This window comes from Panthera uncia, chromosome D2, assembly GCF_023721935.1.
Source record: "Panthera uncia isolate 11264 chromosome D2, Puncia_PCG_1.0, whole genome shotgun sequence".
NCBI classification, from domain to species: domain Eukaryota; kingdom Metazoa; phylum Chordata; class Mammalia; order Carnivora; family Felidae; genus Panthera; species Panthera uncia.
In genome coordinates, this window is record NC_064818.1 from 38,406,400 (window position 1) to 38,419,055 (window position 12,656).

Consider the following 12,656-nt stretch of genomic DNA (forward strand, 5'->3'; position numbering starts at 1 on the left):
CTCTTTCCCTCTCTCCCTCCTTTCCCCCCTCCCTGCAGTTGGCTGGAGTTGTCTTCCTTGGAGTCGGACTGTGGGCATGGAGCGAAAAGGTAGGTATCCCCGTTACTGGGACCCTGGACATCAGGTAGCCCAGACCAGGTTTGTTCAGCTTAAATTGTTCCTTATTCCAGACTCCTCCCCGACAAACATTTCTTGCACGCAGTAATGGTTTGTAGCCATTAATCATTACACAGCCAGCTCTTAGAGATAGTTGTGACGAAAACTCCTGGGGTCCTGTGACTGGCTCTGCTTCCCCATGGTAGGGTCGCTGCTCAAGGCCAGGACTGGGCTGGTTGGGTATTTGAGCTCCATGAGTGTGGGGAGCCCTCTCTCCTGTTCCCAGAAGCCTCAGATGGCCCTGGGGGCTTGTCTGCAGCTGTGTCCAGGGCCGGCCTGGGGCCACCTTCTGCTCTTGTCTGTGCCTCTGGTAGCCAGCAGGCCCCTGAACACAGTTGTGTTTATTCCTGAAGTTCTTGTCCTGAGATCAAGGAGCAGGGCTGTGTTAACATGCCCCCTGGGTGCCCTGTGGGGCAGAGGCAGGTCTTTACATACCTGTGAACCTCCTCGCCCTGCCTGTGCAAGAGAGGTGAGGCGTGGAGAGTGGGCTCTTACTGTCGGGAAGGACAGGGACAGTTGAAACTTTGAAGGGGGGGGACGAGACCCCGTGAGCTGCGGTACCACTTTCTGCTCCGCGGGTGGGTGTGTGCTTGGGGGGGTTCAAGAGAGCTGGAGAGGATCCTTACTACAGGGAGGGCAGAATAGGGGAGGGAGTAGGAGCAAGGTGGACTGGGTCAGGCTCCTGCCTGGGAACTAAGGCATCCTCTTGAGGCTCAGGCCCAGAACCCTCTGTTGCTTCAGTGGAACCTCCCTTTGCTTTCTGGAAAGGAGGCAGGGCGCTTAGATCTCTGGCTTTCTTGCCATGGCCTTAGGAACTGAATATGGCCTGCCTTTGGGTTTGGGCATCTTCAAGGTGGCCTGTGAACCCCTAAAGGGCGGGGGCTGAGGTGCAATGTCACTTTGCCCTACTGACAAACCCTGCAAGCCGGTGCAAACCATGACTCCTAGCGCCACCGTGTGGCCCCCGCCTGCACAGCAGCAGCTCCCCTGGCTGAGCCCTGAGCAGAGAGGCCTGGCTACCCCTGCTCTTTTCTTCTTCCTCCTCTGAATCCTGGAGAACTGCTCTGTCCGTTTTGGTTCACACTAGCCACATGTGACTGTATGTATTTAAATTAGTTAAAATGAAACACGAATGAAAATTCGGTTCCTCAGTTCCACTCAGGTGTTCAATAGCACGGGTGACCAGTGACTACCATTTTGGACAGTGCAGATGTAGGACCCCTCCCATCATCACCAAAGGTTTTGTGGACAGCGCTGCCTTCGTCTGCCTTTGGCAGGTGTTTTCCACAAGAATGTTCATACTGAAGCTGTTTTCATGTCAGGAGAGTGGGCTTCTCCCTGAACTGAGTGCAGAGTAAGCTGCCAATGGCCAGAGGCCAGGGTGAGGGTCTGGCCCTAAGGTGCCTTGACCGTAGGCCATAGGGTTCCCCGGCACCCCTTCCCCACTCCAGGTCTGGCATAGGCACCCTGCAGGCTACAAAAAAACCGTGGGGTCTGCCTGGTAGGAACTCGTAGCCAAGGTGGAGCCCAGGAACGCTCCATGTGAGGGTCCTGGGAGCTGAGGTGGGCAGGGGTCATGCTGCGTGCTCCGGTCTGGCTTTTAATAGGAGGATTGAGCCTTCTCAGACAGGTCCCTGCCCTCATTTTCTCTCTGGACACCACCCAGCCCCCCAGGGCACCCCTGACTCCCCGAGGCTGATGTTGCCCTGCCTTCTCTGCCTCTTTCAGGGGGTGCTGTCCGACCTCACCAAAGTGACCCGGCTGCACGGAATCGACCCTGTCGTGCTGGTCCTGATGGTGGGCGTGGTGATGTTCACGCTGGGGTTCGCTGGCTGCGTGGGGGCCCTGCGGGAGAACATCTGCCTGCTCAAGTTTGTGAGTGGCCCCGGATACAGGGGTGGGAGAGGGCTGGGAGGTAGGGGTGCAGGCTCTGCTGGGCAAGCTTATACCTTATCTGGTCGGAGGGGGCCCAGCAGTGCGGGCAGGAGGCCACCTTTGGTGTCACCTAATGGTAAGATTTCAGGGAGCACTCAGATGACCTAGCTCCTCATACCTGGAGAAGTTGGGCCGCTCTGGTTTTCAGCTCCTAGAGGGAAGAGATGGCCAAGTGGGGGGCTCCTTCCCCCCCCACCCCTGCTTTTTACTTCCCTCAGAAGTTCTAAAGGCATTGTTCGCCGCTCACCTTCACCCTTCTTGGCTAAGATCAGACGATGTTGCCAGTAAAGTTAGGAAATCATTTCCCTCCTCCAGGGTGTGTGAATCTGTTGGGATGTGCGATGCAGAATCCTTCATTTCCTGGCAGCACTGCGAGTTACTAAGAATTTGGTTTTATATTTAGATACAAATTCATGTTGAAGTGCATTCAGTTAAAATTAAATAGCACCTGGTGGGGAAAACACCTAATCGTGTTTTGCAATATATTATTTGTCGAAGTGATTAGATCAAGCATCTCTTTCTTGGGCTTGATTTAAGAAGCAGAACACTGTTGGTTTGTTTTTTTCCCCCTAATTTTGTTTTCTATTAAAAATATTGCATTTAGTATCTTCCCTCTGTGTGCCTGGAGGTTGGGTTTCGGAGGGCCTTCTGCGTGTGCGAGGGTGCATGCGTGCGTGTGCGGTTGTTTCCCTTCTGTCTTAACTCTGAGACCTTCACCCACTGTGGCATGAGCTCAGTGTGACCAGTGATGATCATGGCCGGGGGAGTGTGCGCACGCCGCAGGCCAGAGGTCTGCCTGATGGGAGGGGTGTGGGGCTGTGGTGGACCCTTGCAGGATGCCCCACGGCTGTCGCAGACAGGGGCTCTGCGCTTCTGGAGAAGTCTTGACGCGGGCGGAGTAGGTAGTGGTAACGTCGGCGACTCCGGAGTTGTGAAGACACCTGCCAGGGAACTCAGGTGTCCTGCGTGAGCAGTGTGCTCTCAAGCAAGCCACACGCCCGAGTGAGCCTCAGTTTCCGTGTCCCTACAGTGTGGGTGACGGGTTAGATTTCTAGCAACGTGGTTGGTTGCGTGTGGGAAGAGAGTGGTCAGGTACTGTGTCTGGGGCACAGGCTGTGCCCTAAAGGAGCTGCTTGCCTGATGGAGGAGGTTAGCCACTCGTTTCCGGGATGGGGTTTCCTGCGGGGGAGAGGGAGACTCCTTCCCGGGAAGTGGGTGACACCGTGGCTTGGAGCTGTCTCTTCCTTTCCCTCACCTGACTCTTAACCCTGCTGCGGGGATGTGGGTAGGGATGCGTTATCTCTGTGTACAGGCAGGGCGGGGTTGCCAGCCTGTAACATGGGATTCCCTGGGGCTCCAGCGCCGGTCTCCTGGCGGCAGGCGGTGGCCTTGGGTCTGACGAGGGTTCGCGCCTGGCCTGGAGGCTGCAAATGTGATGACTCTCCCACGCTCGTCCCCATGCAGTTCTGTGGCACCATCGTGCTCATCTTCTTCCTGGAGCTGGCCGTGGCCGTGCTGGCCTTCCTCTTCCAGGACTGGGTGCGGGACCGGTTCCGGGAGTTCTTCGAGAGCAACATCAGATCCTACCGGGACGACATTGACCTGCAGAACCTCATTGACTCCCTGCAGAAAGCTGTAAGCACCACCCATGCTGGCCTCCCCAGTAGAGCACGGGCTCCCCACCTATGCCTGCGGTCCAGGCTGGGCTGGGCGGGGGGGAGTGCAGGGAGGCCCTGGGAGGTGCTGCTCCTGCCTCTGGTCGGTTTAGCTTTGCCTGTTCATGGGTGCCTGGCGGCTCAGCCGTGTTCGCAGGGTGCTCGCCCCCATTTGCATCGGATGGGCAGTCCAGCAGCTCCAGTGGCCACCCTCCCCCAGGGGCCCAGATCTCTCCAGCCCTGGCCACACAGGCGGCCGCAGGTCCCTAGGCGCTATGGGTACCGAGGGGTGGAGCGTCTCCCCCCACCGGCCCATGACTCACTGTCTGAGGCTATTCCTGTCCCCTTCCTCCCGGGGACCTTTTCCCCTTCCTGTTTAAGAGGGCAGAGCTGCCTGGAGGAAACTTCCCCAGATGGAGAGGAATGTAACCTCCCTGGAATATGTCTCCAGGGGGGTGTTTAAGCTGTCCCAGGCCTTGGCCTTTACTCCATCTGGCATTCAGTCCCCTTGTGTGCAGCCACACCTGGAGGCTTGGACCACAGCCATCCCCACCCTGGGAAGAACCTATTCCCCACGGCCAGGCCTATGCAGGGCTGTTGTTTGATCTGTTTGTGCTCTGCCAGAAAACCTCGCTTCCTCAGGGACTTCATATGGAACACTCTGGTTCTGAGAAGAGAATAATCAAGAAAGCATTAAAAATAACCATAGTCTACTCTCACGTTAACTAAGACTTGTTTACCCCCATGTCATGTGTCCTGGGATCCGGCAAAACCCATTGATGTGACCAGAGGCCCTTCCTGTGTTGTAATAGTGGCCTGCGTTTGTCTGCAAGGTCACATCCCAGCCATTTCCTACTGTCTGTCCCTCACTGTGCGGTGTTGATGTTGTCACATCGCTGCGGGCGTGCCGGTGTCTGTCCCGTGTGCGGGGCACTCTCGCCCTGCACTGGCCTGAAAGACATCGTAGTGTTCGCCCCTGCCGTCCTTGCAAATTCTTGAAAATCAGTTATCCGGAGGGATTCGGTACATCACAGAGCTTCCTCACCGTGAAATACACGGTGATCGTTAAAGCAGCTGGAACCACGGCAGAGTGAGGGTGGGGGACATAGGATTTCATCTTAGACATAAAGACAACCAGAATTCCTGGTTGTGTGTGCGTGGCGATCACCGCCACACCCACGTCAGCAATAAGGACACGTGTAAAAACAGAATCTGCTCTCGGTTTGGGATGCCATCGACCTCACCGAGCTGTTTTCCGTATGTTTGGTTTTACGTTTTTTTTAGACGAGTGGGGATGGTCTTTGCGAGAACACCAGATAATGGGGGCTGGTGGGGGAGGCGAGGGCAGAGACCCCAGGTCAGGGGCCGACCCCAGTCACAGTTCTGTCCTTGGGAGTAGACGTCCAGCAGCTGTTTTTTGTAAAGAGGCACACAAAGGAACGAGGGCCAGCTTGGAAATTTCCTTGGGAGAAAGACACACTCACTGCCCACAAGGAGGGGTTCCCTCTCTGGTACCCCCCCCCCCCCGCCCCCGGGAGAACTACGGCAGAGGGACTATGGCCTCAGGAGAGTGAGGACTCTGCTCTGGGCTGAGGGGAGGTAAGGGGAAAGGTCCAGGGGAGGAGGGTCTGGACCTGAGTGCCGTGCCGAGATGAGGGGAGCCAGTCATGCATGTTGGGATCATGGCCAAGGTTTCCTGGTTTCCTTCTTAAAGGGCTACTTGGGTCACCACGCTGGGCATCTCGGTGCATGCGGGAGGTCAGTGGGGCGGGCCTTGATTTCTCCGTGTTACATGGAGGTACACTTAACCTCTCACGTCTGCTACCCCGTGGGCGGCCACAACCCCAGCTCAGAGCCCGTGATGGCTCTCTGCTTTTGTGATCACAGAACCAGTGCTGCGGTGCCTATGGCCCTGAAGACTGGGACCTCAACGTCTATTTCAATTGCAGCGGCGCCAGCTACAGCCGCGAGAAGTGTGGGGTGCCCTTCTCCTGCTGCGTGCCGGACCCTGCGGTGAGTCGGCCTGCCCCGGGGCGCGTGGAGCGGTTCCTGACTCAGTCTGAAGAGAGTGCCCTGCGCTCTGTCCATGCACCACTGCTCTGAAATCCTCTGTGTAAAAGTCCCAGGAGCGTTTTTGCATGGCCCACCTGGCTCTAGTCTTCTGAGTGAGGCAGGAGAAAACCAGTAGTGTCCCTCCCTCGAGGGGCTGTCACTCAGGGTGCCTGGACAAAATGCTACGAGTGTGGTGAGCCCTGGGCCGCGCTCCTCACTGTTCTCTGGAGAAAACTTTGCCCAGTGCACGGAAGCCCACGGGGGCGGTGGGCAGTACTCACCATCTGGGGGTGGTGGAGAATTCTCTCCGTTTCTTTCTTCTTCACCTGTTTCCTTTCCCGGTCTGTGGCCCTGTCCCTGGGTTCCAGAAATGGGGGCTCCTGGGGTGACCTGTGAAGGAGCACCGAATGTTTGCCTGAACTGAGCCTGAGAAGAACTGAGTCTTTCACAGCTCTTGGTGCACTGGTACTGGGTGCGTGTGCCTGGTACTGGGCCCTGGGGCTCCCAAGCAGGCAGGGCATCCTCACGACCACATGGCCGACGCCCCCAGCCCAGGAGAGGCTCCAGTGTGCTGAGGTTGCACGGCCAGCGCCTGAGGTCTCCACTGTGACGGTGAAATATTGAGCAAGTGGAACTCTTACCCCTTAGCGCAGGCATTGGCAAACTATGACCCGTGGTCTGGCCTGCTCTGTGTTTTCAGGTGATCTGTGAGCCAGGAATGGTTTCAGCCATTTTCAAATGGTTGAAAATCAATAAAAGCAGGATATTTTGTGGCAGGCGAAAGTTGTAGGAAATTGAAGTTTCAGTGTCCATAATAAATGAAGTTTTATTGAAAGATGGCCATACGCATTCCTTTATATATCGTCAACATCTTCTTTCCTGCTGTGAGAGCAGAGTTGTTGAGTAGTTGCTACATAGGCGGGTCGGAAATAATGATCTAGCCCTTCACACGTAGTTTGGCAACCTTTGTCCTAGCATGAAAGGTTACTCGGCATTGGGATTGCAGGCCTTGAGCTATGGTGGAATTTGTACAGGTGTTTGCTGATATTTGGTTGTGACTTTTCTAGAGCCTTCTACCACTGGCTTCTCAAGATAACAAAAATGACCAGTGTTTTTCTGCTTTTCTTACAGCAAAAAGTTGTGAACACACAGTGCGGATATGATGTCAGGACCCAGGTGAGCGCCTATGCATACAACTTTGAGTTTGTCAGGTTTATCCCCTATGGTCCAACTTCCTGATTTAGCACAAGTGCAAATTGGAGTGAGGAATCTAGGGAAGGTGCCATCTAAGCTGGGAACGAGCTGAAGAGCCTCCTTCGCTGATGGCAGGACTCACGGGAACGGTGATGGGCATGATGCCAAGCCCCAGCAACCACGGTCACAAAATCTAGCAGCTGCTGCATGAGGGGAAAGAGATCAGATGAACGTTTTGGGAACAAACGCTAACATTTGTTAATGGCTCCTTGGAGTCCCAGAAGGTGTCTGTCATATAGGAGTTCGAGCACATGGCTTGGCTTAACCTCCGTGTAGAGGCGGTGGTGATAATAAGGAGGGAGACGGGTCTCGGGGTGGGAGAAAGGCTCAGTCCTCCAGAGCTTTCTTCAGGCCACAGCGGGTGTGCACTTGGATGTGAAGAGAAGGGAGTCTCCCCTTGACCTCCCCCCAGACCTTGCTCAGTGGCCTTTGGTGATATGGATGACTGTAGTTCTGGAGGGTGGACCTTGGGGAGTCCATAGGCACCCCTCCTGTTGGCCATGGACACTAGGGATGTGTCCCTCCAGGTTGGGAGGTCTGAAGCCCCTTCCACAGTGACCTCTATTGCATAGGGATGGGCCTGTTCCCCACATTGTCAGTTTCAATGCCGCTTGCAGGGGGGTCCAGGGCTGTGATAATCAGGTACCACAGACGGTGCCTTGAACAATGGAGATTTGTCTTCTTGGAACTCTGGAGGTTAGAAGTCCAAGATCAAGGTGTGGAAAGGGTTGGTCAGAAGCCTCTCTCCTTAGCTTGTAGGTGGCTGTCTCCTGTGTGTGTCCCCACATGGTCTCCCCTCTGTGTCTTTTGGTGTCCTGATCTCTTTTTATAAGGACACCAGTCATATTGGATTATGGCCCACCCTGATAACTTCATTTCAATGTATTCCACCCCCCCTGCTTTTTTTCATATGGTATTTGTCTTTCTCTGACATATTTTGCTTAGCATAATACTCTAGCTCCATCCACATTGTTACGAATGGCAAGATTTCATTCTTTTTTATGGCTGAATAGTATTCCAATTATATGGATGTATAGATATACATATCTGTCTTTTATACATAATTATTTACCTATGTCTTTCCTCAGATCTAGGATTAGGGTTGGGTTTCAGGCCAAAATAATGGTTAGGGTTGGGGTTAGGGACATTGTGAGGGTATGTGCAGTTCAGAGACCTCACCAGATGGTTAGTTTAGGGTTAGGGTTAAGGTAAGGGTTACGAGTTATATTACCTCTTTAAACACCCTGTCTCCAAATGCAGTCACATTCTGAGAGCTTGAGGATTAAGACTTCAATATCTGCATTTTAGGGGGCCACAGGTCAGCCCCTACCACCGCTGAAATGAATGACTTTTCCATCAGTGTTGCTATGGGTGAGGCTGTATGTGGGTGGGTGGGGGTGAGGGCGTGCTGTGTGTGCTGTGGAGACATCCTGTGTGCCTACTGAGCCTCCACTAGGGGTCAGTATTGGAAGGCGCCCCTTTGCTTATGACTGTTCCTGCTGGCTCTGGCTCGCGGAGCCAAGCTTCCCTGGGTGGGGGCCACACCCTGGGAAGCCACGGTCCCCTCCTTCTCCGGCCAACTCCTCTGACTCAGAAGATGCCGAACATCCTTCCAGTTTTCTCTTTAATGGCGCGTCTTCCTTCTCGGAGCCTTCAGACCCCTCCCCGCCCTTCCAGTGTGGGCTCTGGAGGGGTGCCAAACCAGTCTGTCTTTCAGTCTGGGGAGGCCCTGACAGGAGTGGGTGCAGGCCACCGCCGGGGAGTCTTCGGTTGGGCAGGGTGAAAAATGCAAACTGCCCGAGGAGGGGGCAGAGACCGAGGCAGGCAGGTGCGTTTCTCCCGGAGAGTTCTGTTTGTCCTTGGCACCCGCCTTGCAGCACCTTGGCTCCCACCGAACTTCGCCCTGCCCGTGACAGGAGCCCTCTGGGGAGCCGGGGTGGGGACGTCCGGTGTGTGTTGGGCTCAGGTCAGTGGTGTTTCCCTGCAGCTGAAGAGCAAGTGGGACGAGTCCATCTTCACAAAAGGGTGCATCCAGGCACTGGAGGGCTGGCTTCCACGCAATATTTACATCGTGGCCGGTGTCTTTATCGCCATCTCCCTGCTACAGGTGCGTTCTCCCTGCCCTTTGTGGCTTCCTTTGTCCTTGTGGGCTGTGCCTGTTCGTTTGAGCCAGATTTTAGGCCTGGAAAGACTTTGGTGGCCAGGCAGTGAGCAGGCTGGCTCGTGGCTGCCGGGAGAACGGGTGGGGGAAAGCCAAGAACTCAGCGCATCAGAGAAACCAGGAGTTCCCCGGGGTGCGCAGGGCTTGGGAAGAGACGCTGGCAGCTCCCAGGTGGCCTCTGGGGCGGCTGCTGCTCCTGTGTGGAAAGTGCATTGTTTAGAAAATGTTTGGCTCTGACATTGCCATGAAGAGGGTGACTGAAGTGGCCCCGGGGCCGCCAGCTGTCCACACACTCCTTCCTCCTTCATTCCGCGAGTGTGTGTTGAATGATCTCAAAGGGAAGCTTAGACACAGAAGCATCTAGAAGAGGAAAAAACAAATGTACTTGCAAAACAAGCAAAGAAGTCAGACTTCAGAAAGGCTGGCTCATGAAATCCAAACCATAATGAGAATTTAAAGGGGAAATAAAAAGCAACATTCTGAAGGTCTCTGAGTTCACATTCGTCTGTTCCTGGTAGAAAAACAGTCTTCCCGCCTGATTACGCCAGTCACCAAGGTCAGATATCAGCACAGCTAACATCAGGGAGAACCTTGTTTTTATTATGAAATCCAGCTTTACAGGAAATGTCAAGATTTATTGTTTTGAATCAAATCCAGTCAGGTGGCTCTGTTATTTTAGGTTTAACTTTGGGTACAAAGTGTGTCCCAGCTTATGGGATGTGACGTGCATGGTCATGTTGGAGGCAGGGTGAACTGTCCGTCTTGCTTCTGTGGTGCCTGCCATTGACCCCTTCTAGGCCCTTGGGATATAGCAAAGTAGACCTCAGGGCTCCGTTTTTACTGGTGGGCTGGTCTTGTTTTGCCACAGGCCCAATTGTTTGTCTCTCTGCCACATCCTGAGCTTCTGCAGAGTGGACGTGGGACTGATGTGCACGGCAGGGCCCGCCTTGCCCTCTGCACCTGCCCGCCCCCATCGGGCCCCACCACTGACAGCCTCTGCCGGCTTTGCTTTCAGATATTTGGCATCTTCCTGGCGAAGACCTTGATCTCGGACATTGAGGCAGTGAAGGCAGGCCATCACTTCTGAGGGACAGAGGTGAGCAAGCAGAGCTGAGCCACGCCGTGGAGGCCAGAGCCCTTCCCCGTTGTCAACTCCATGTCCAGAGGGAGGAAGTGGATGCACCCAGCCAGAGCCGGCGCCCTGTCTTCAGCATCAGCGTGACACGACCTCTCTGCTTCTGTTTGCTGGTGCTGAAGACTGAGGGCCCCCCCGCTCTAACCCACACAAACTTGTGACCGAGACGCTCTCCCCCCGCCACCACTTGGGGTCTACCCAGAGACGGAGAACGTGTCTTTAAGCGGGGCTGGCGACTGAGGGACAGAAGGCTCCTGTGGCTGTGAAGGGGGCCTGACTCAGTTCTCCTGGAGACTGACTGTGTCTGCAGGGCATCCTGACCGCCCCACTCATGTTATCGGTGCCGGCCCGGAGGGCAGCCATCTGCTGTGAGTGGGACATGAGTGGGGGGGGGGGGGGGGACCAGAAGACACGGACAAGGCTTCTCCCAGCAGCAGAAGGGTGCTGCCTGTAATTGGGGAGGGGAAGGGACACAAGTGGACCGTGCCAGCGGAGCCTGTGGTGTCTGCACGACTCGGGGATGTTTGCAGGATCCTCAGCCACGTTCAAGTAAGCCTGAGCCATGTGTGGACCGGTGCCACGGAGGACCTCCTCTGCCGCCCCTTCCAGGGCAGGAACCGCCCCTCGTCTCAATAGCATTATGCCCAGATGGCACGGGGGCATGGGCAGGGTTCTCCTCTGAGAGTCGGCTCTTCTTTTCTTAAAGTGTGTAAATAGTTTATTTATAGGGATAAGAATGTTCTCACACCATTTCTTCATTTCCTCTGGCATTCCCTCTAAGCAGCCTTACGCGGTGTCTGGGACTGAAGCCATCCCTTTCAGTTCCTTTGAGTGTCTCAAGACCCAACCCCATCAGCTTCTCCTTTTCATCCCTAATGACCCAGGTGCACACGCGCGCTCCCCCTTCCTCCGTGCACCCCCCAGCACCCGCGCCCCTCCCCTGCTTGGCCTCACTGTCTTCTGGTCTTGGTGCTACTGAAACTGTCATCCGGAACTTGAATCCTGACCTCCCCCCGTCCCCGCTGCGAGGCCAAGGAGCCCCAGCCAGAGAGAGCCGGCCCGGAACCTTTGACCAGGGCAGCTTTCGAGGCCACGTGGTCAGGGCCGCTGGCCGGCCTGGCATTTGCCTCCCCCTGGAGTGAATCTAGCCCGGCTCCTGCGTGGAGCCGCAGACCCTAGCCTGCAGCTGTGTAGAAGCTCGGGATGGTTCCCCCCCCTCCAACTTTTGTGATGACCTCCCCCCACTGTCCCCAAACAGGATATCTGTGGTGACCGTGTCTACCCTTCCTGGCAGGGCTATCCTGGGGCTTGCTCTTGGAAATGAAGTCTGTCTGATGTACTGAATGGTTCCCCCCCCCAGGGACAGCTGGGGCATTTGTGCGTCTCTGGGCTACTTTCTAACGCTTCTCTGGATCTCGTGCCCGTTCTGTCCTCATTGTTCAGGGATCGAGTGCTACCTTCACTTACTCGCAGAAGTGTACATGCTAGTGTGGTGTATCCTGGTGGGTGTTTGTTGATGATGTTATGATACAGTTTTTTTTTTTTTTTTTTTTTTTTTTTTTTTTTACAGTTTTCTCTGTAGACTAGAGGAAGAAGGATGCTTGTGTTTTCAGGAAGTGTAATGCTTTTCTTTGACCGCCAAACTCTTTTATGGAATATATCTTTGTATTAATGCTGTTGTCTTGGCTGTTTGTGTTTTGAGTGACATCATGATGGCATTAAGTACCTCTGTGGTAAGCTCGGCTGCTGCGGGAACCAGGGGGATTGGGTGTGGCTGGGCACGACAGGATGGTGGACGGTAAAGCCAGTTTATGGTTGGCACCTTCTGAAATAACTTCCGTCAAGTGATTTTTTAGATTTTTTCCTAAGGTTTATTTACCTTGAGAGTGTGAGCGTGCATAAGTGGGGGAGGGGCAGGGAGAGAGAGAGGGAATCCCGAGTGGGTTCCACGCTCTGCGCTGAGCCCACGTGGGGCTCGATCTTACAAACTGATCACGACCTGAGCCAAAATCAGGAGTCACACACTGAACTGACTGAGCCACCCAGGCACCCTGTGATTTTTTAGATTCTGTGTGCCGCTTTCAGTCATCCTTTATATGGAGGTTATAACCGGAACGAGCTGGCTTGTGGCTTGCTTACAGCGAGAGGCAGAGCTTTGACTCTGTAGAGCCAGGAGAAAAAGCATTAGGCTCTCTCTGTGCAGCCCCCCCCCCCCCCCCCCCCCCCCCCCCACCCCCCCCCCACCACCTCCCCCACACCCCCCGGCCGGCCGAGCACAGACAGCAACATCTGGCGCCGGGCGACCGCG

At 55.1% G+C, this 12,656-nt stretch overlaps 1 protein-coding gene across 5 annotated transcripts in view; it reads left to right on the forward strand.

Moving 5' to 3' along the window:
• TSPAN14 (tetraspanin 14) overlaps positions 1–12,021 on the forward strand; it is a 56,584-nt gene extending 44,563 nt beyond the window's left edge. For all 5 annotated transcript variants that reach the window (XM_049645292.1, XM_049645291.1, XM_049645294.1 and 2 more), the window contains 7 exons: positions 39–89; positions 1,885–2,031; positions 3,556–3,726; positions 5,634–5,759; positions 6,930–6,974; positions 9,040–9,159; positions 10,229–12,021. In XM_049645292.1, coding sequence (XP_049501249.1) covers positions 39–89; positions 1,885–2,031; positions 3,556–3,726; positions 5,634–5,759; positions 6,930–6,974; positions 9,040–9,159; positions 10,229–10,300 — 732 coding nt within the window. In that variant the 3' untranslated portion in view covers positions 10,301–12,021. The remainder of the gene's footprint in view (positions 1–38; positions 90–1,884; positions 2,032–3,555; positions 3,727–5,633; positions 5,760–6,929; positions 6,975–9,039; positions 9,160–10,228) is intronic.
• Positions 12,022–12,656: the final 635 nt, after the last annotated feature.